General features: G+C 42.2%; 2 protein-coding genes across 13 annotated transcripts in view; one reads left to right on the top strand and one right to left on the bottom strand.

Annotated features, from left to right (window-relative positions):
• The window catches only part of VIL1 (villin 1), a 45,538-nt gene extending 35,850 nt beyond the window's left edge, over positions 1-9,688 (top strand). For all 5 annotated transcript variants that reach the window (XM_053286778.1, XM_053286787.1, XM_053286783.1 and 2 more), the window contains 6 exons: positions 1,239-1,384; positions 1,976-2,120; positions 4,907-5,095; positions 5,962-6,030; positions 7,413-7,550; positions 8,729-9,688. In XM_053286778.1, the coding sequence (XP_053142753.1) occupies positions 1,239-1,384; positions 1,976-2,120; positions 4,907-5,095; positions 5,962-6,030; positions 7,413-7,550; positions 8,729-8,842 (801 nt within the window). In that variant the 3' untranslated portion in view covers positions 8,843-9,688. The remainder of the gene's footprint in view (positions 1-1,238; positions 1,385-1,975; positions 2,121-4,906; positions 5,096-5,961; positions 6,031-7,412; positions 7,551-8,728) is intronic.
• Positions 9,689-12,824: 3,136 nt separating this feature from the next.
• The window catches only part of USP37 (ubiquitin specific peptidase 37), an 85,054-nt gene continuing 74,576 nt past the window's right edge, over positions 12,825-23,302 (bottom strand). For 5 of the 8 annotated variants that reach the window (XM_053286719.1, XM_053286738.1, XM_053286705.1 and 2 more), the window contains exons 20-24: positions 19,840-19,903; positions 18,362-18,477; positions 15,865-15,930; positions 14,659-14,797; positions 12,825-14,306 (exon numbers count right to left, since the gene is read on the bottom strand). In XM_053286719.1, coding sequence (XP_053142694.1) covers positions 14,161-14,306; positions 14,659-14,797; positions 15,865-15,930; positions 18,362-18,477; positions 19,840-19,903 — 531 coding nt within the window. In that variant the 3' untranslated portion in view covers positions 12,825-14,160. Of the gene's footprint in view, positions 14,307-14,658; positions 14,798-15,864; positions 15,935-18,361; positions 18,478-19,839; positions 19,904-23,302 lie in introns of all 8 variants that reach the window. The other 3 variants (XM_053286759.1, XM_053286767.1, XM_053286748.1) reach the window with 3 other exon arrangements.

Here is a 23,302-nt window from a genome sequence, read left to right as displayed (position 1 = left end):
TCAATTGAAAGGATAGAGCAGTAAATAAGGACTGTTATCCACCCAAATATGGGTGGGGGAGTATGATCTATTCTAGGAAGGAGACAGGAAGACAATTCTCTATAAGCCAAAATGTTTCGGGTTTGGGGAACCAAGAAAGCAGGGGTGGAGCCACCATGGGGCCAACAGGTTCGCAGAACCCGGGCCGCCGACCAATCAGGGGCCACGTCTCGCGGCCCCGACACACACCCTGCGTCTGATGCCAGATGCGGGGAGGCTAGTTTAGCTCCCGAGTGGGGGCCGCACGACCCCTTCGGGAGCTAAATAAAGGCTGGCGCTGCCTTCGCAGCACAGCCCAGGAGTGGCTCTTCCCTGCCTTTTGCAAGGAAGAGCCGCTCCTGGGCTGTGCTGCGAAAGCAGGGCCAGCCATCGTTTAACTGCCAAAGGGGCTGTGCGGCCCCTTTGGCAGTTAAAGGGCAACTCTCCCATCCCAGGCCAAATGGAGCCACAAGGCTCTGTTTAGCCAGACCATGCCCCCGCGTCTAACATCAGACGCACGGGCATGGTCATCCCCGCATCTGACGTCAGACGCGTGGGTGGGGTTAACAGGGCCATGGTGGCGGGCCGCCGGTGGTCCCGCTCCGCCGTTGTAAGAAAGAGATGTCAATTCTCAGTTGCACTGGCTGCTGATATGTTTCCGGGCAAAATACAAAGTGCTGGTTATTACCTTTAAAGCTATGAACGGCTTGGGTCTGGGCTACCTTAGAGAACGCTTTCTTCTGTATGATCCCCATCGCACGTTGAGGTCATCTGGAGAGGTCTGTCTCCAGTTACCACCAGTATGTCTGGTGGAGACTCAGGACCAGGCCTTCTCTGTAGCTGCTCCTGGCCTATGGAATGCACTCCCTGCAGATATCCACAGTTTAGGCTCATGGTCGGCCTTTAAGAGAGCCTTAAAGACTTACTTGTTTGGCCTGGCCTTCCAAGGTTTTTAAATTGTTTTGAAGTATTTTAATTGGTTTTAGATTGTGTTAAAATAGTTTTTATATTGTTTTAAGTTGTGTGTTTTAAATGTTTTTATATTTTTTAAACTAGCTGTACACTGTGGATGGGGCGTTTTATAAAAGTAATAAATAAATTCAGGTCTGACATCAGTCTCAAAGTGAGAGTGAACAGGCAAAGAAGAGTTGCTATGATGAAGGCAGGAGGTCCCCCAAGCCTCTTAACCTAACCTACCATACCCTGGTTCCTTCCCATAGGGTTGCAGTGGAGATGAGAGGGAGATGGCCAGGCATTTGGCCGACCTTATCTCCAAGACAGAGAAAGTAGTGATCGCTGAAGGTCAGGAGCCTGCTGAATTCTGGGTTGCACTGGGTGGAAAGACACAGTATGCCAGCAACAAAAGGTAACATCTTATCAGAACTCTGGTGAGGAAGTAACACTAAGCATACTCCATTTCAGAGCAAAGGGGACTTGGTCTTCTTAGAACCTTTGCCTGAGCATGTGGGGCTCTGACCAATGAGGACATTACATGGGCTGAGCACTCCTCAGGTAGCATCTGAACATAGTCTCACCCAACATCATGCTTCCCAGTGCCAAAGTCTGGCATGGGATGGGTACCAGTTTTCTTCTCTGGTCAGACTCAAAGAACACCAGTGGTTCTCTGAGAACTCAGCAACACAGGACACACAAATGAGTGTAAAAATAACCTAAAGGTAAGCTTCTCTACTTCAAAGTCACTTGGGGAGGGACATTTAAGTGGCAAGGAATAGCTTTGAGATAAATAACTGGGCATGGAAGCAGACACATTCATGTGCGCACACACACACACCCCCGCTTTGAAAACATTGGTTGAAAAGTGGTATATAAATGTGTAGTTTCTCCCCTCCCCCATGCCGCTTTGTAGCAAAGTGGGCCATCAGGATTTTCCTAGTCACATTTTTCTCTAATGTGTAATTAAGCTTTGACTTGACTGCCTCTCTTCCTTTCTGTGCAGATTACAGGAGGAAACAACCTCCATCACACCTCGGCTCTTTGAATGTTCCAATAAGACAGGCACTTTCCTTGCCACAGAGATCACAGATTTTACCCAAGATGATTTGGAAGATGATGATGTCTTCTTGCTGGATGCCTGGGATCAGGTGGGTCTGAGTTTGAGAGGAGAGGAGTGCAGTAAAGAGAGGAAACATTGGCTTCTGTCCATTATACATTAACACCTACATGTTTTTCCCTTGAACAATTTTGTTACTTTACCATTGCTCTTGTCCACTACATATCTGATGGAATCATGGTCCCTATCTGAACTTGTTCTTGCTTGGCTAAGCTATACTTTTCAGAGCACCCTGCCCACATCCTCTTCCTCCCTTCATCTTCTGTCCATTCTGGATTTCTTTGATTGTTTCTCTTCTCAGTTCCCTATTTCTGCCTCCTCTCAGTTTCCTTCGCAGAAGTCAGCCTAATTGCTTTTCCTTAGTTGTGATCTGCTAAGATCACAAATATGTACTGTAGATTTAAAAGAGGGTACTTATGTGGATTATCAGAATGTAGTTCCACAGATTTTAGATGCTCTTCATAGGCTGTCTGCAGCTTCCACTGCATTGATGCAGAAGGAAGGGTAGCAAAAGTATTTGTATTTCTTTTGAGGAGAATTGATTGATTGATTGATTGATTGATTGATTGATTGTTAAATTTATATACCGCCTTTCATTAAAGCAATTCCAAGGCAGTTTACAGCAAAAATTTAAACACAAGATGGTAAAAAAGACACAATTAAAATATTAAGTGGGGGGGAAATTAAACAAATCTGATTAAAAATTTAAAACAAAAGCATAAAGGCAATACAGACTATAAAGAGCAGCAGCAGAGAATCAAATAAATGCCTGGGCAAAAAGCCAAGATTTTACACTTTTTCTAAAAGCTGCAATGGAGACCGAGAAGCGAATAGCCACCGGGAGAGCTTTCCTGAGTCTGGGGGCAGCAACAGAAAAGGCCCTGTCCCGCGTGTATGACAAACGAGCCTCCTTCATGGTCGGCACCCAGAGCAGAGCCCCCTCAAATGACCTCGTTGAGCGGGCAGCAACCCTTGGGAGCAGGCGGTCCCTCAGGTATCCCAGGCCCAAACCGTTAAGGGCTTTAAAGGTCAAAACCAGCACCTTGAATTTGACCCGGAAACAAACTGGTAGCCAATTTATGAGTTGTAGGATTGCAGCTTGGTATGATACTCTGTGGATACCAACAAAGCAATGGCACTGCTTTGTTGCCTGGATCTTGTGCTTCAGTATGCTGCAACATAGGTCAGCTGGGTAATGAGACCAAATCAACATTAGGCTGAGCTACATGAACAGGGCGCTTTCCAGACTAGACCCTACGACGGGGTCAGGGCGAAGTGTGCTTCCACACATACTGTGTTGTGACACCACAGTCCCTATACAGACTGCAGGGTGCCGTTCACATTTCCAATGCCTTGCTATAATTTAATCACAGCAGTATAGAGCAAGGATGTTGTGTATCCGGTGTGAAAAAGTTGCTGACTTGTCAGGTTGTTAGTTGCTGCGAGATTGCTCCCCCTGCTGTTTACATTCTGAATGTGACTTGCCTGAATTGAGACATTTTGCTGCTGATGAGCAGCTAGGCTGGAAAGTGCCCTGGTCTACTAAAGTAGATGTATATCCTAAATACATAAAACACAGGAGCTTGAACCTGAGGTATTAAAAATACAGAGCTACTCTTAAGGGTCCTCTAAGCAGCTATTTACACCCAAGAGAGAAAAATGTAGAGGTTCACTTTCCAGGAAACCTTGAAAAGGACCGTTGAGCATATGATCTCCAGCTACATTTGGAGCTTATGTGGCCTTTTTACACACGCTCAGGCATATGCAACTCAGGGAGAGTCGCAGCCCTGTGGTGGGTTCTAAAATCTACTTGAAAGTGTAAAGCTATTATGCTGGGCAAGTGGGTCCTGGAGCCAAATTCAGTGAGCCAAACCACCCACTACTAGGTCTTCCAGCCAGCCTCATGTACACTCAGTGTAAGTGTCTGCAATTAAATAAACCCACACAAGTTTAAGGTCAGAGCAAGGGGTTTGGCCTTTGTATGTCTTTTCTAAAGCTACTGTGCTGTGTCAGGATTTGGACCTGTAAATTGCTCTGGCTGTAACTCATCTCTCCCAATTTCTCGAAAGGGCGTGTTTGGCCTGTTGTAGCAAAAACAGCAGAGCCTTGAGGCACTTAACCAAGGCGGTTTGTTAATGACAGTGAATGTTGTTAATTCTATAGCACCTTAAATGTCTTTAAGCCAGGTGCTACAGAACTCATTATTCCTTCAGGGGGTTTGACTGTTGATGTCATAAGCGAAAGGCTAGAAGTGGGGAGCACCAGGAGAAAAGTACAGGACAAAGGCTGTGGCTACTACACTTGCTGGGTATTGGAAAAGCAAAATGAATTTTGAATGTCTTCATTACTAGAAAAAGCAAGCTGATTATGGAACCTCCTTCCTTCAAAGTTTTGAGCGTATAAATAAGCATGTGTCATAAAAGACTCAAGTTGGGGAGAATCATGCTACCTCTTTAGCATATTGATGCATATATCAATGATAGCAATAGCAATAGCACTTACATTTATATACCGCTCTATAGCCGGAGCTCTCTAAGCGGTTTACAATGATTTAGCATATTGCCTCCAACATTCTGGGTACTCATTTTACCGACCTCGGAAGGATGGAAGGCTGAGTCAACCTTGAGCCCCTGGTCAGGATTGAACTTGTAACCTTCTGGTTACAGGGCGGCAGTTTTACCACTGCGCCACCAGGGGCTCTGATGCAAGAAGTGTTTTGTTTTTTTTTAGCATTATAGTTGTAAATCCAGGCTGCTGCCAGCACTGGCATGTGCACTGCATCCAGGTTTCCGCCCATACAAGTTATTTCTCCTGTAGGTTTTCTTCTGGATTGGCAAACATGCAAATGAAGCTGAAAAGGAGGCGGCAGCTGTCACCGCTCAAGAGTACCTGCACACTCACCCCAGCGGACGGGATGTCGAAACTCCCATTGTGATTGTGAAACAAGGCTTTGAGCCTCCAACATTCACTGGCTGGTTCCTAGCATGGGACCCCCTCAAACTGACAGTGAGTGACTTCTTCTAAGAATATGGGGACAGCTCTGCTGGATCAGGCCCACAGCATATCTAGTCCAGCATGATGCCTCTGAGAAGCCTACATTCAAGAGGTGAGGGCATGCCCTCTCTCCTGCTGTCGTACCCCTGCAAGTAGTATTGAGAGGCATCTTGTCTCGGAAGCTGAGGATTAGTAGCCATTGCATTTGTCTAAGCCCTTTTAAAAGCCATCCAAGATAGCGGCCATCACCACGTCCCGTGGCAGAGAATTCTGTAGATTAATTATGTGCTATGTGAAACAGTACTTCCTTTTGTCGGTCCTAAACTTCCTGGCTACTAGTTTCCTAGGATGACCCCTGGCTCTACTGTTTTGAGAGAGGGAGAAAAATTTCTATCCACTCTCTCTTCTCCATGCATAATTTTATAACTCCTCATAGTCACCTCTTTTCCGAACTAGGCAACTTTGAATATTACTCCATGCAACAGCAGTGAATAATGGTGAATAATTCTCATGCTGATGCTCTGACTAGCTAGCTCAGAAAGAAATGTATAGAACACGTTGTTCCTTTTGCTTTTCGTTCCATTTAAATTTACCTTTGCTAGTTGCATCAGAATTAGCTTTCATGAACTTTTAATTTGTACAAAATAGTAGCTGATGATATGCAGGCTCTCTGGGAAGTAATAGTTAAAAGAAAATGACACTGCAGTACTCCATGTTCAAAGTTGATGTTGTAAGAGAAAGGCTAGAAGTAGAAAGCACCAGAGGAAAGTAGTGAACAAAGGCTGTGGCTATTACACTCTAATAACTGGCTGCTCCAGCTATAGTTCAATCAAAACTATGGTTACTGCTTCCAGTCGTTTTGGTCTGTTTTTCTACAGGAAAAGAAAACCTATGAAGAGGTGAAAGCTGAACTTGTGGATGACAACAGCCTTAGCCAGCTCACTTCTGTAAGTATTGCTGAAGAAGCAACTATGACTACAACCCCCATCATCCCTAGCCACAATAGACTGATGGGAATTGTAGTCCAACAGCATCTACAGACCTAAGTTTGAGAACCCCTGGAGTATGGGATAAAAGGGAATGGGGTGGGTGGGAAATAAGGGAGCAGGAACAAAAAGAAGTGTCCTTGTAGAGCACCAGATGTAGAGAGAGGTGTGGGTGTGTACATGCGTGCATAAGTCACAGGTGCCATGCACCCTCTGGAAAGCCAGCAGATGGGGCCATACCTCTGTGACAAAGCAGCTGTTTTGCATGCAGAAGGTTCCAGGTTCTGGCGCTGGCATCTCCAGATAGAGGCAGGAAGACTCCTGCCTGAAACCTTGGAGAGCCACTGCCGGTCCATGCAAACAATACCAAACTCGATGGACCAATGGTCTGACTCAGTATAAGGCAGTTTCCTATGTGCCTAACAAACAACTAGTAGGAGCCAGTTCCCTTTACCGCAATAGTCTTTAAGCCCTACGTTGTCCATGAGGCGGAAGTGAGGCCAAGTCCTACATTTATTTCAATATAACAAGTATGAACACGCTCTTTCACTTGTGGCGTACGAGCAAATCCCTTGTTCCTTGACAATCTGCTTGTGGCAAACATTACCACAGTGGGGCTCCCTCCACTGCTGCCTGTGTTCACGGCAGAAGCAACAACAACTTGCTCTCCAGAAAGCGGAGCACACAGTACCAGTTTTCTCCCCACTCAGAGCAATGAGTTGCTTCTCCCTGTCCCACGCTGACGAACTTTGACTCCCTCATTTGTCTGGCAATGGCAGCAGAGTAGAGAGAAGCAGTCTCTAAGGTGACAGAATAGACAGGGAGCAGAACACACTCCTCCCTAAAGCCATTGCTTGTTGTTCTAATAGATCCCTGATCTACTAATAGGATGCTCAGTGTACATATATGGCATCATTTTGAAAACATTTCCACACTCACACCAGTGGCATTTTAGAATGAGTGGAATAGTGTGGGGGGAAATAGTCATTTCTTCCTATCTCCCATTCACCTAAGTTAGAGCCTTTGTCCAGTTCAGTTGAAGCAAATGAGAATGGGGAGGGGATATTTTAGAAGAATTGTTTTACATCTACACCCTTACTATTATATTAAAGTCTCACCCTCACAACATGCACTGCAGCCTACAATGCTTTTGCTAGTCATTTTTCTTCTTTCAAGCTCTCCACTCCTACTGTCACACACACACACCCCCACACACACTTACTTGTGTGCATGACTGAGAATAGCTCATCCTGAAAGGTCAGTTGTAGTCAAACTGAGGAAGAGCAAGAGCTACACTCTAATCTAGCCTTGGAATACCACCCCCCTCCTGCTTTCTCTTTCAGGAAATCCTTGAGGCAAAAGATGTTTTCACTGCCAACACTATCTTGGGCAATCTGTCACTCTCTACACATCCTCCAGAGATCCTGGTGAACATGCCTGCCGAAGATCTACCCAAGGATGTAGATCCCAGCAGGAGGGAGGTAAGGTCCGAGGACTCCATTCAGAGTTCTGTTCATATGACTTCCCTTCTTTCGAGAGCAAGCCTGTGGTGCAGAAGCCAAAACACTGCTTTTGTGAGTGGAACATCTAGGTTGAAACCACACCCCTGCTCAGCTACGAGCTCTGTACAAGCAAGGCCTTAAGCAAGTCACGCTCAGGCCTCAGCAATTCTGGTGCAAGGTTAATATGCTATGCTGAACAGAATAGAAATGAAAGAAAGGAATACAAGTGAATTAAGAGTGCCGTTTGAGAGCACACACGTGCATGATAGTTTGTGTGGCAAACATAAATAGAGTCTTATTACTCTTTTGGATTGGACCATAAAAACAAAGAGATATTCGTTTTGTCTGATCTGTGTACAAGTTCTTCTGACATATGCCTACTGCAGTGGTGCCTGAAAAGATAGAAAAGCTAATACTATTCAAGCCAGTATGGGAACTTGTGCCAAAGTGGCACTTGCTCTTTCCAAAGATTTCCAGAATGAGCTTCTACAAAAGGCAAGAATCTATTCCCTTCCTCACTGACATTCAATGATTCCAACTGTATTATATGGTTTAATCTCAAGGATTTCACCTCCCCTTCTGTGAGCTGCTAATTACTTCCTGGAGTAACTAGCCATTTCATTTTTCAGTTTATGCGTGTTGTTATTCTGGCACCCTAGAGACCTGGACAAACTTAAAAAATAGTTTAATAGAAACATGGCAACACAACAGCCAGGACAGAGGCTGTATACAGAATTAGTATACATTGAAGCATCTTCTAAAGACAGGCTGGATGAACTTTAAAGAAGCCTGCAGATCTTTTCAGTCCCTTTCCATAGTCTCCCCCACTACCCCCAATACTGTTTTCATTCTGAGAATGCAACACTGGTTTTTTAAAAAGGTACACCTAGAATGTAGGAAAACAAATGTTTGATTTTATGATGTATGTGGATTCCAGAAGTGAGAAGGGTTTTAATGGAGAAATAGGCACTGCGAGACCAGATCCTTTGGTTTCCCACACCTGCCATTCTGCCAGTTTGTTTTATCAAGTTGTGTCACCCTATACAATGCCACAGTTGTTCTCACAGCAGATCTGGAAAGTGAAGAATCTTCGCCTCAGTCTGTCCAGTTATGATCCTAACTCACCCTCTCATTCTAGCCTCTCTCCCTTCCCACAGGAGTACTTGTCAGAAGAAGATTTTCTTGCTGTCTTTGCAATGTCTCGACAGGACTTTGCTGCACTGCCCAAGTGGAAGAAACAGTCTCTCAAGAAGGAAAAAGGACTCTTCTAAGTGTTCTCTCATTACTGCCATTACCTGCAGGTGGATGCACCTTTTTAATTAAAGCAGACATCAAAGCTTAACAGAAGTCTCAAAACAAATCGTCAAGCACTGGGTATTAAAATAAAAATTCCTTCCTAAGTCTCACAGAGCTAATGGAGAGGCAGTGCAGCAGGGTCGGTGGGGGAATGTAGCCTTTAAAACCTGCTGTTCCCTTGAATCTTATTTTTATCCACCTATAAACAAGAGATAATTTTTGGACAGTCACCAACATCAAAATATTGCATTCTACAATTCCTAGTTATTACTTATAATGTAAAGCTATTTGGTACTTGTGCAAGACATGCTTACAACACTTTCCCACATATCTGCAGTGACAGTACAGTATGCTCAATGTTAATGGTTTCAAGTAGCTCTGTTTTACTAACCCCATGGTTTTCTACTGAGAAAGCCTGTCCCTCCCCTGGGGAGACAGGAAATAATAAATCCATTTAATTATTTGAGTTAAACAGCTGCATCTCCATACAACACTAACTTCCCAGTTAAAATGGCTTCTTTCCAGATGTATGAGGAACAAAAAAAAAAAGTGTTTTGTGATCACACTTATGAAAGATTAGGACTAATTGTCAGTGCATACTATCTTGCCTGGGATTTATGACTCAATCATCACAGAAGCAAGACAACATTTTAAAGTTTGTTCTTAGAATTTCTAGAAATGACAGAGACGACTGGTGATTACTGTTTCCAAGCTTTTAAAATGACGAGTAGGGCTAGGTTGCCTTATAGTGATAGCAGTTTAAGATAGTCACTTGCAGAACTGGAAGAATGTCCTTAATAAAGTTTACTCTATGTGGGTCACTATGTACATTCCCTCACTTGTAGGGAGCAAGTTGCCATATCCTTATGTTACAGGACAAAGGCAGAACTGGAACAGATTATCTTCAAGCAGCTGTGTTATATCCCGATATGCTATATTTTGTTGAGCAAGAATGATGTATGCACACGCTATACTTGGCAGAAATAACCCTGTATTTCCCTGAAGGAAAATGCAAACACATTTCAGCTAGAAATGCACTTGTGAGGCCTGGGTAAAATCAAGAAGAGAATTCTGCTTCCCAAGCAAGTCTTTAGAACAAGTTCTTCTATTGTGGATGAAAACAGTTTTAAAATGTGCAGGCAGTGTCTACTCTAGTAGGCTTTTCATTTAAGAAAAGTTTCTCAAGTTTCTCAAAAGGCTTGAATAGGAGACCCAGAAAAATAAAGGCTGGTAACATATTGTCTACTGCTATAGAAGAGAGCAATATGAAGTGTACTACAAAGAGCAGAGTGAGCATTGAGGGACTTGCACCATTTCTAGAAAGAAAAATCAGGAGATTCGGCATTAATAAAGAATATTTAATTTCTCTGAAATCAATCTACACATCATTGAAAGAGGAAGGGAAAAAAGGCAGAATTGTAAAGAATACATAGGAACAAGTCTGCTAGAACACAGAAGAGTGCTGTTCCACATTAAGGGAAGCACAGACTCCCAACAAAACCATTGCATCCTCAAACACACGTGCCAAGAAACTCTTGCCTCAACTCTCTCCTCCCTCATTTTTTTTAAACCAAATAATCAATTCAAGCATCAGGGGAGCAGAGAAGTGGATTTGCACTGGAGGCAGATAGTGCAGGGTGGACATTCTTGGGCAGTCAAATTCCCATATTAGATCAGTTTAGAAGTGTATAAATGGTTCTGTCCAGAAATCTTCAGCTCCACACTTCCACAGGCATTTGTAAACCCCGAGGAATTAATTTAATGGTATTTAAATAATCTATCCTTGAATTGTTGCTGTGCAAGCAGTGTTCTGTTAAAACCATCTAGCATACTAAAGATCCTGCATACACAGAAGTAGTAGTACCAGTGCTGTCCCCAATACAAATAATTTCTCATGGCGGGGGCTGGGAAGGGTGAGGCCCACAATAGATAAATCAGCAGAATCTTACATTCTAATTACCTTTCCACAGACTTACGCTACTAAGCACCAAGGGGCGGGGGGGGACAACACATTTGATTTTAAGTGGAGCAATAGTGCTCGAAGGCCCCATAACTGGATGCCCAGATGTGTAATTTGGTTTCCACATCTAGGCTTATGGCTAGACATCCAAACTCTTTATAAGGAAAAGCCTCCATTAAACAGGTGCTTTTAGCAAGCTACCCCAGGTTACTTCCTTGATCCATGTATGTACAAGATTTGAGGGTGGGGTAAAGGTGATGATAAAGGTGATAGTTATAGTGCAAATACACATATGGCTATTTTTCTTTTATCATAAAAGTAAATACGATAGAAAGGAACTTATATGACAGAAGACAGACAAATGAAGAAAGATGGATTGAAAATGTTTTGAGCATGTACAGACCAAACTGCTATTGGATAGACTGGTGTTTGGTTGCTGCACTGTTTTGAAACCAAGAATAGTAGACTTGAGATGCTGTCAAAGAACACTGCATATCACACTGCTCTGAAAACAAATCCTGGCCAAAATCCTATCCCCTTTAAATAGCTACAGAGTTTTAAATACTAGCAGCAATGCAAACTTTCAGAGCTATTCAAAGAGGTCATTCACACAATCAAAAATTGTGTTCTACCTGGGTTTGAGAGCTATGTGTGCTCCCACTAGGGATGTGCATGAACCGGTTCAGCTGTCCATTGGTTGGGCGGTTCAGTGGCAGGGGGGAGGATTACTTTTAAGAAGCGTGCCCTTACCACCACCACCACCTGCCCCAGCTGGTTCATGTACATCCCTAGCTCCCACTTTTCGGTTGTGTGGAATGAAAGACAGAGGGAAAGCAACCCAGGTTTCCCTCCAACCTTGTTCCCACACAACTGAAAATTGGGAGCACACAGCTCCCACACCTAGGTAGAACACAGTTTTTGATTGTGTGAATGACCTCAAAGTTACTGTATGTTTTTTCAAAACGTTCTGTAAGAGATGCTAAGAACCACATGCTTTAATATTTGGTTTTAAATATAATCTTGAATGGCTAGAAAAATAGCCATGCACAAGGGCAACCTGTTGCAGAGCTTCAGCATTATGGTTATGTTAAAGCAGTATAAGAGTAAAAAGTGGATCGAATGTAGTATAGAACCACCTTCCTGTGATAAACCATAGACTACAAATTATTAACAGACCATGTGATACAAACCTAGCTGGCCAACCTATTTCAATTTAAGGATGACACAGAAGTATTTGACTTGTTACTTGCCATCATCAGTTTTGACATTCACTGCTTCTTCCTAAATAAGACGTACGCATCCCTTAGAAGGAACATAACTCTTTTTTATCACATTCTCTTTAATGCTGGATGAAGCAAAGCAGTCTTACACATATATACATGGGGTGTCTTTAAAGTAAGGCACTGTGCATTTTTAAATTAAGGAACTAGAATATTTGGCTTTAAATATACTAAATAATTCATCATCATCTGTCAAATATGGAGCTGTTGCTGTCCTATAACTCTCAATTACAGCACATGTGCCCAGGGAAAGGGATGGGGAAAGATGATGAGCACTGCACCGCAGAATCAGTAAGGCAATCAATTCTATCCTTACTCCATAATCACAAGTATTTCGTGTTGAGGTTCTCTTTTCATTTAAAATAAATAAATCCCTTTATTAGGATCCTTGCTAAAACACTCACAGAAGTAACTTTGACTGTTAGCAGTACAAAATTACAATGGCAAAATAAGTTAGCACAAGAGCAATTGGAAATGCATCTTCGGAGAACCTTTTCTTGTTTTAGCTGGACAGTAATTAAGGAATCATCCTGCTAACAAGATGCTATCCTGCACAAAACATGTCATTTAGACTTGCTTTAACACAGGCTCTAATTCTATAAGCCATGCAGTGAAGCTGTTCTGCAGCAAAGAACACCTGTGATCCACTAACTTCAGTTGTTTGTGTCTTCCAGTCGGGGGTTCCTATTTCTTAGAAAGTCATAACAGAAATTGATATATCTATATCTATATATATTTATTTTCATTCGGCTAATACAAAGAAAAAAGACCCCGCGCCCTCAGCACTTAACAACTGTTTTCAAATGAGAAGTCTGATTTAGGAGCAAAACAAAAAGCATCTCAATTTCAGCAATTTTATTGCCATAGAATGTAAGGTAACTGGAATTCATTTCCAGCACTAGAACAAGAAATTAGCACCAATTTAATCTGGATAGTAATGGTGGGGGGAGTTTGCACCAAAGCCAAATATAAAATGTGCTTCATATTACCCAAGTACACTTTATATGACAAAACTCAACCATTTCTGCCCTGAAATATCTTGCAAATGTCAAATAACCACTTTAAAATTTTCAACTAATTTAACTATTTACCACACACAGCTACAAAAGAAGTCACGTGTCTTCAGATGTTTCATTTGCTGGTGTGACTCTTGCCTAATATAGCACTGTAGTTGGAAAAGACATCCCCTTTGAGCACATGCAATTTTTCAGGGCTGAAGACCAAGGCAAAGAAAGAGACCAGAACAGAATGGTTTGTGCTTCATTTACTAATTAGCACTGCCTGGGCACTGCTTAAAAAGGGCCTACCAGAGGCTAGAACTTGAATTTTCCTCTGTTAGCTGCCTGTGTCACAGTCCAATCAGGACACTCTTCGCCAAAACACAGCGATTTTTTATATATATATATGTATGTGTGTGTGTGTGTGTGTGTGTGTGTGTATACACACACACACACACACACACACGCGCGTGCGCATACACGCACACATAGAGAGAAATAAAATTGCTCTGCAAATGGCAGAAAAAATGCAGTAAAAAAAAAAGAATAAAAACATTTTAAGTTAAACACACACACACTTTTAAACAAGGATGGACAACATATGTAATGGGTTCCAGAGCACCAACAGTTTGCTTCCTGGATCTGTATGACACTGCATTTACAAATCCATGGGTCCATGTTCATCTGTTTCACCAATGCCAGGTCATCTCATTTAGCTTTCCAAGGAATATTATGGGTAAAATGTGTGTTACAGAGTATTGCTTATTTTGCTGTTGTGTGAATGAAGCAGGGTGAGGAAGCCACAAAACAGGGTCTTCTCCATTTTCCTATGACAGTATGAGAAGAGACTGCGCATTCCCCTATCGTATGACAAGTTTCTGAAGGAGCTGTTAAATCCTCTAGCTAATTGCTGACATTATTTCTTGAACCAAAAAAATGGAACTCTGGATAAAATAAGTTTAAATGCATGGTTGAAGTCCAAAAGGAAGGTGTTGAATGATCTATTCCACCTATTCCAAGGAGTCTGTCTCAGCTATGCCCTGAGTTTCTGGAGTTTATGGCTCCTGCATAAGTTCAGAATCCTTTGTGCTTGGGAGGAGACATTCTTCACAAGGCCTGCCGAACTGGCTTTCCCACCTCCAGGCAAGACGACTGTATATTCCTAGTCTTTTCCGCTTCCAGCAGCTCATGAAATATCTCCCTAGGGAACATTAGAGTGATTCATATCAGTGAACAAGGTGTGTCTGTTTAGGGTAGCAGAGATGGACAGGGTACAAAAGTCAGGCAATGGGATTCAAGGGAATTTCTTCAGTTACAGAGATTCTACAGGGCACAGCTGGTCAACCTTACATCTTTCTTCCCTGCTAAAGTGCTGTAAAACAGACTTCTGGAACTCTCCTAAATGGTTTAGAACCAGAGAATGCTCGCAGGCAGGAGAATAGAAAACTACTGAAGCTTGCAGGGAGTGAGGAGGGCTGAAATAAAATCCTAAGAAAAAACAAACAAACAAAAGGGTTGTGCTATATGGGGAGAACACATAAGAGAACATTTACTTGTGCATGTAAAAGAAGATGTAGCCACTCCGGTCTCTATCACTCTGCACAGAAGCTTCTTGAGTTCTGGATACTTCCAAATCATTATATGTGAACCATGCCTGTTTGCGGATGTCATATACATCACTAATATAGTGACCTAAAAATAAAGGGAGAGAGAAACTGAGAAACAACACAGATTGTAATTCTTTCCAAGCTACATTAAGGCTCAAGAAACCTTAATCATCCAGCATATACAAACTGAAAGATCTAAGCAATGGCACCACTTTGTGTAAACACACCTATTGTGATATTTCCAACACTGTCAGTTGGCTATGGCTGTTGCTAGTGTGTAAAGGTAAAGTTGTGCCATCGAGTCGATGTCAACTCCTAGCGACCACACAGCCATGTGGTTTTCTTTGGTAGAATACAGGAGAGGGTTACCATTGCCTCCTCCCGTGCATTATGAGATGATGCCGTTCAGCACCTTCCTATATTGCTGCTGCCCGATATAGATGTTTCTCAGTCTCGGAAACATACCAGCAGGGATTCAAACCTCTGGCAACCTCTTGCTCCCTAGGCAAGTGACTTCCCTGCTGCACCATTAGATGGCGCCTCCTAGTGTCTACCTTATGTGTGTGTTTGTTTTTAGATTATGAGCCTTTTGGGGACAGGGGGATGTATTATTCATGTATTAATTTTTCTATGTACTGTAAACAGCTTTGAGAACATTGGTTAAAGAGCGATAATATGAATATATGTAGTAGTAGTAAATATTTAAGTCAATTTAGACCAGCTGATTTCTTAACATTACAGACCTTTCAAGGACTTTCCAAATACTAAGCTTATTGTGCTATAAACACAACATTGTTACAAGGCATTCCCCAGTTAGTGTAGTTAAAGTGGTGGTTCTCTTATATTTAGCAGGGGGAGAGCAACTGGCCCTATCCAACCCCAGCACAGCATCCCTCCAATGACTGTTGTTGGAATCTGCCTTATGTTTCGTTTTAGGTTGTGAGCCCTTTGGGAACAGAGGATGATCTTATTAATTTTTCTACGTAAACCGCTTTGAGAATTTTGGTTGACCAACGGTATATAAATATTTGTGGGGAAATAGCATTTTTCAAGCATAAAAAAGGAAATGTTTTAAACATTGTTTTTTTCTTTTCCTTTTTTTTTTTTTTTGCCCCAAACACTAAAGTATGGGAGGGATGCTGCTCGCCTTACCTGAGGAAGATGTGTCTCCAATATGGCTGACAACACTAATGAGACGATATGAGTTAGGAAGCTCTCCTGTCTGAGGAAAAATCCACCTATTAGTTTTGCTTTGTTTGTGAATAGTTTTTCCACTTATTTATTTATCAAATTTTTATACCACCCAATATGCACATCTCTAGGCAGTATACAAATTTTAATATTAAAAATCACAGATTAAAATACATAACACACAATAAAAACAATATCAAACAAATAATTAAAATTATTACAATTAATTCTAATTAAAAGCTTACAAGAACATAAGAGTCTTGAGGGTCTTCCTGAAAACAAAGAGAGAAGGAGATGCTCTTATTCCAGCAGGGAGCATATTCCAAAGTCCTGGGGCAGCCACAGAGAAAGCCCAGTCCTGGGTCATCACCAAATGAGCTGGTGGCAACCGTAACTGGACTCTCCAAAAGATCTTAAAAGGCAACAGGTTTCATGACAAAGGAGGTGCTCTCTTAAGTAGCCCGGACCCAAGCCGTTAAGGGCTTTATTGGTAATAACCAGCACTTTGTATTTCACCCAGAAACATGTTGGCAGCCAGTGCAATTCTTTCAGAACCGGTGTTATATGGTGCCTTCATGTTGTCCCAGAGACCAATCTGGCTGCTGCATTCTGTACCAATTGTACTTTCTGGACTATGTACAAAGGCAGCCCCATGTAGAGCGCATTACAGTAGTCAAGTCTGGAGGTTACACACATATGCACCACTGTTTTAAGATCATTCACCTCTAAAAATGGACGTGCACTTGATTTGGATAGGCAGATTCAGGATTTTACAGCAAAGTTAGGCCAGATTTTCCCAATGCTGGAGCAATTCTTCTGAAGTCTGGTTACTTAGCTCAGATCACCAGATCTTACAAGAGTAGCATATAATGATAGCACATCATTTAGATTATTTTTTAAAGGAGGACTAATAAAATCCCCACTCCCACTCTGTTCCCCTATTTGCCAGTGTATGGCAGACCAATAAGATGAAGCAAAGGTGCTTGGTTTAACAGTACAGATATCCAAGCAAATAATTTCCCCAAGTGACTACAATGGTATCAGTGGGTAAATAAAAAACAATCCATATTCATTTCCAGTAGGTTAATAAAATACATTTGTTAAATGGGGCACTCTCAAAGAGTGGACTAACCAAGTGATTTTCTATTTTACCCTAGGCTTGTTAAAGAAAATATATTCAAAGTCCTTCCTTTTTTGAAACCAACTCTCTTTGTTGCATATAATAAACAGCTGGAGACTGTGATGCCCCCAGTATGCCAGCCCAGAGATCCTTAAGGCTCAGGATGGAAACTCTAAATTCATTGTGCATGACCAAAGTCAAAATCTACACAAACAATACATCACTGGACAGAGGGAAAGCACAGAGAAACCATCAGAGACAGTTTTCGATGTTAATATCTAGCAGACACTGATGCAAGAGAATTTTGAGGAATAAGATTGTTTTAGAGGCGTTTGAGGAAAGAAATTCCAAGGTGTACAAGGCAGCAACGAAATCACAAAAACATTTTGCCTGTATTCTCCATAAGGATGGCCTCTTGGTTCTAAATGTGAAAGAAGGTAATGTAGCTGTGCATAAGATGACTAACTGGGGTGGTAAGAGACCACTCTTCCTTACAACAAAACAGCAATGACTGGCCCGATTCTTGTTATCTGGAAAGTTGACCTCCTGGCTGCTGTCATATTTCACTACAGTGATGTTCAAATTTGAGTTTGGGGAATGCAAGATCAATTTCCAAGTCAAGCAGGAAATCAAACATCTCCCAGCAAACAACACTTTCCAAGTTATGCAAAAAATAGAAACTACAAATCTTCAGCAGAAGTTCTACAGAGTCCACCCTTGTTTGCATTTGAATGGGAGACTACATGTGAGCACTGAAAGGTATGCCCCCTTAGGGGATAGGGCCACTCTGGGAAGAGCACCTGCATGCAGAAGTTTCCACATTCACTCCAAGGCATCTTCAAGATAGGACTGGGAGAAACTCCTGCCTGTAACCTTGGAGAAGCCACTGCCAGTCTGGGTAGACAATACTGAGTTAGAAGGACCAATGGTCTGACTCAGGAGAAGGCAGCTTCCTATGTACTACAGGACAAAGATCTCCATGTTACCAACAATATAACCACTATGCTGAATGAAACACTAGTTAACTATAACCAGTAATCAATAAGCTCACTCCCCCACTCCCACAATCTGTTGCTGGACGACAGCTCCCATCATCCCTACCCTCAGTGGCCAATAGCCAGAGATTATGGGAGCAGCTCTAGAGTCTCAGATGGGCCAGCCCTGATCTAATACTATCCATAAAGCTCTCACTTTATAGACATTTTGAAAGACGGCCTGGGGTATATTATACCACACAATCTGCACTATTAAAATTTCAAAGTTCCCCTTAAATGTTATACTCCTGCTATAAATCCACACAGAGAAAAAAAGTTGAAACATAATATCCCAGCTCATCACCTCAGCATTTCTTTTGAGTTCCTCAGCTTCTGCTTCTGAATATTCCATGTCCAGAACATCCTCATTCCCAGAGTCCTCATCAGAGCCAATACTGTCCAGAAGAGAGCTGTTAAACTCTAAACAGCATGAAAACAATATTGCATAAGACACTTGACCTCACATGTGAAACCAAGATAATGGCTTTACAACAGGTTGGATAACAGAAAAGATCCCTGCAAATACAAAATGTTCCATCTGCTTTTATCAAGGAAAACAAGGGATACTGAGGAATAGATTCTAGTGTGCATGCAGCACACAAAGAGCTATAGCAAACAGTATCTATTCTTTTAAGGCTAAAGTTAGGTTTTTAAATTGCATCTTGGTTTGGTAAACTGCTTTCGCCTCCCAAGTTCCTCCCAAGAACTCCTCCTAGGAGTTCTCCTCTGAACTCCTAGAGGTGCAGTTCTCAAATTTTGGTGCTCCAGTTCAAAGTGGCATGCCGCCAGGGTGCTGGCAGCATCTTGCTTCTTCACTGTTCACATTCCTGGCTCTCCCCGACAGAACTTACTGTTCACTTGACTGAGCAATTGTTCCTTCAAGGACCAAGAAACTGGTCAACTCAGAGGTTCTGCAGCAGCTCAACTTCAGGGTTTCCACAGAATCATAATAATAAGGAAGTAACCCTTCATATTAAATATTAGAAAATCTGTAGTTCACTGAGGAGCTATACATTAAGGGTACAGTCACCCAAGTTATAGCTTGAAGGCTGGCCATGAGAAGTGCGAGGAAGAAGGAGTCTCAGAAAAATAAGTGCTGGAATTGCTTTTTCTACTACTTTATACTATATTGCTAGCAATATCAACCTCCCTTTAGTGATGATGACTTCATTAGCACATGCTTACAGACGCCTTCTTCCTTGAACTGCATTCACTACCTGTTTAGTACTTTCAACTGTTTATGGCTTCATATGGACCACCATACAGCTCTGATGTAATGAATTCCTTAGATGGTATAACTGGCCACATGCAGACAACGCTCTACAAAACAGATGCGCTTTTCGCAGTTGTAATAGTCTCAAGCATGTCATAAAAGCTCATTTTCAGTTGAACTAGATCAATTCATTCAGACTTTACTTAAGCTTTTAAATAGCACTGCCATTGACATTTTGCAGACAATTTAATTGGAAGTGAATTTAGGATTCCTCTAGCAAAGATATCCAAGAAATTTCCAGGCGAGCCAAAAATGTTTCAACAAGACTAGCAAAATATCTCACAGAGGTTTTGTATATTCCTGCTTCTGAACTGCTACATATTGTGCTTTCAGAGTTATCCAGCAAAATTTACTTTTATAATTACTAAGCTGAAAGGACTGGAGCACAGGGAATACAAATGAGGCATCAAACAGAACACTAGTTTAATGCCTCCTTTCCAATAGTCATGGTAGCCAATAGTCATGGTATAATGCTAAAAAAATACTCTGTTTTCTTGTGTGTATCTCACCTTGTAGACTTAATTCAGTGGCTCGTTTAAGATCATCATCTTCTTTTTGTTCCCGCGCCTCCTGCTGGGAGAGAACCAAACTTAGTTCACCAGATACTTCCTGTTCTTGTGACAAATGCCCCTCTCTTGACACTGAAAAATATGCAGCTCCAGTTTCTACAACAAAATGAATTCCCTGTGCAGGAATGTCTGTGACCAATACGAGTCCAAACGTTCCAAGGAACAGGCCTTAATTAAAAGGTTGTTCAAGCTCCTCAAGTTTGGTATGCAACATAGCAAGTCCCTAATGCCACAACATGTTCTCTGCAGCTTTTCTTTTCTTTTCATTTTCTAAGTCTGAAAATGAATGTGAACTGCTTGCAAAGCAAAGCACAATAGTCTCAAACAACACTCCTCACAATGTGGCAAGATGCACGTTACTCTTGTCGAAAGCTAACTAAGGACACAAGACTAAGAGTGGAAAAGAACTGTGTTTAAGAAGAAAAGTTCTAAGTATTAGAGTTTGTAGCTTAATGGAAAACTTGAATACCCCCAACTTCAAAATACAGCAGTTACAGGCGAAACAGTGTTAGTTTCAGATATGGTTCCCCAGTCTCCCCTAATCAGTTTTAGTTCCTCACATGACTGAACATTGCTGCAATGCAAACAACCCAGTTGGGTTACTGAAAGTTAAATTAGATTTGCCATTGCTGTCATAGCATTACATTTCCACACTAACAGCAAACAACTCTCAATTTATTCAGGGATTTATTACAAGTTTTTTCATTTCTACAAAACTAAATATATTGTTATCTGGGGGTGGGGAGCAGACAAGCGACTGATGTTCTGCTTTGGGAAGTGGGAGGAATGCAGCTTCCTAAGAGCAACCCTCTACTGCAGAACCTTTCTTCTTACATCCAATTTATGAGTAGAGTACTTCTGAGAGGGCATTAGACAGGGAGCCTGAAGCAGAAGGTTTGCAAACTTTAAATGGCTGAGGAGAAGTTGACTCAGGGAGTGTTTGTGTGCTGTATTTTTTTCTACAACTTTTCACTAGTAAAGACTAGTTGAAGCATAGATACCTTGCTGCCATATTATTATTGCGGGGGTGGGAGTGGAGATGGAAGCACAAATCTGATTGAAAGGTATTTTCATTCTACAACTGAACCAAATGATGCCAGACTGTTTGAAAACATGGCTACAATTTATTTATTTTTAAACTTACTAAACATCCCTCTGTAAAACCTCCTTTTGTACATAAAAAACTCAAGAGCTTCTACAATTTGCAAACAAAAGCACCAAGTGCCATATTATGTAGGAAGTGAAAAAAATCTCTCCTGCTCTCTCTCTTTGCTGACTAGGTGAGACATAATATAAAACATTTGTTTTATATTTTAGCTTAATATTTTAATTGTCATTTTTATAGCCTTAATTTTTATGTAAACCACCTTGGGATTGTTTTAATAAAAGGCAGTACACAAATTTAACAAACAAATAAACAAATAAATAAAAATAATGCAAAAACATGGTTTGCTTAGCTAAATTATAGTGTCACATTATGACTGAACTCAAGTCTGCTCTCAAACAGCTGCTGTTTGGGGCCAGAAAACCAAGATCTAAAAGTATGGTTTGATTTGCAAATCAAACAATGCTTTGTGCTAACTGTAGTTTTGCATTATGTCTCTGAACTCACACACATAACCACAGACATGTGGTTCATAAAACCAGTTTGGGTCACTGTTCTACCACCAGAAGCTTCTGCACCATGAAAGCAGGAGTTGCTTTGCTTCCAGGTGCTGCTGAACCATGGACATCAAAATGAATTCATGACCCTGAGTCCCAAGAAGACAAATGTTTGGACATTCATTTCTGGACTGTGGGGACACTTCTCTGGACACCCCTACATGAGCTGTTTGGCATGAAGTAGCTTGTATTCATGTGTACTATGGTCCAGGAAGCACTGTTTGTGCTAAGGAGAAGGAATAAGCTAGGAAGTCAGGTACGAAGGGAAGCAGGGTAGTAGTGACTTCCTATCCATTTGGGGATAGGAAATGGGGATCTACAAAAGGCCCCTTGATATCCATTTGGGGGCCTACAAAAGGCCTTGACATTCAAAACAGATCCCCTGTCCCCCATACGGCCACTCTTAGCCCTTTCTGAGACTTATGGGGCTCAACTCTCCATTGCCTGTACATTTCCAGTATATGCCTACATTCCTTCACATTTCTCTTCCAGGCAGCAATTCCACTGTCATCCCTGGATCCCAAAGCAAACAGGATGCCTCCTTGATACTGGTTTTGAACATCAGGAACAATCTATCTTTTTGTCCCAGTCTCCCGAAATTCAGGTTGCTTACCTGTAACTTGGGTTCTTCTAGTGGTCATCTGTGCTCTTACACAAATGGGCTTTGTGCCTGTGCAGAGACCTCAAAGTTATTTCAAGTTAATTTCCTTACCAATAGGCAGTAGTTCCTCCCCCTTCTGGTAACATCATGGCCTCCCTCCTTCAGTCTTTGAGGCCAACGACCTGGAGAACTAAGAGGGGAGGTTGGGTGGGCATGTAAGAACACAGATGGCCACTAGAAGTACCCAAGTTACAGGTAAGCAACCTGATGTTCGACGTACTCTCTGTGCTTTACACGAATGGGCGCATAGCAAGCTGCACCTATGCCCAGAGTTTACGTGGAGATGGGAGTTTAGGTGAAGAGTGACAGAGATACAAGTGATTAGATTCTGTGTTCTGGTAGATAGAGCACAGCCCGAGTAGAGTTGAATAGGAGACCTAGGAACTCTTTGCATCTGGTGGCTGCCAGTTTGGATTTTTCATAGTTGATCAGGAGGCCTTGATCGCTCAGGAAGGTGTGGTGGTGGCAAGGACATGGAGGACAGCTTGGGGTGTATCAGCCACCAAAAGCCAGTTATTCAAAAATGGGAAGATCAAGATGCCCCACCCCGGAGGAAGGCTACTACTGGCGCCATGCATTTGGGGCCGATGCTAGGCCGAAGGGGAGAGCCCTGAACTGGTAGGTGTTGTTCCCGATCTTGAAGTGCAGAAAGCAACAGTGCTGAGGACGGATGGTGATATGGTAGTACAAGTCTGTGAGGGCCGATGCTAGGCCGAAGGGGAGAGCCCTGAACTGGTAGGCGTTGTTCCCGATCTTGAAGTGCAGAAAGCAACAGTGCTGAGGACGGATGGTGATATGGTAGTACAAGTCTGTGAGGACTAGTGAGACAAATCAAGTTTCCCTCTGTAGGAAGATGAGGATAGTTGTAATGACGACCATTCAAAAACCTTTGTAGGTGATGAATCAGTTGAGTTGTCATAGATCTAGAATGGGAGGCCTCCGTCGTGTTTGGGAATGGTGAAGTATGGGGAGTGGATCCGCTCTGATGAGGGACTGTGAACTAGTTCTATGGCTTGTTTGTCGAGCAGCAAAGTCACATCCACCAGTAGGGTGGGGGTGGCTTTCGTGGTGACTGGTGGA

The sequence above is a fragment of the Hemicordylus capensis genome, chromosome 1 (assembly GCF_027244095.1).
Source record: "Hemicordylus capensis ecotype Gifberg chromosome 1, rHemCap1.1.pri, whole genome shotgun sequence".
Taxonomy (NCBI): domain Eukaryota; kingdom Metazoa; phylum Chordata; class Lepidosauria; order Squamata; family Cordylidae; genus Hemicordylus; species Hemicordylus capensis.
The sequence above is the reverse complement of the archived record's forward strand: the minus strand, read 5'-3'. Positions and strand labels throughout refer to the sequence as shown.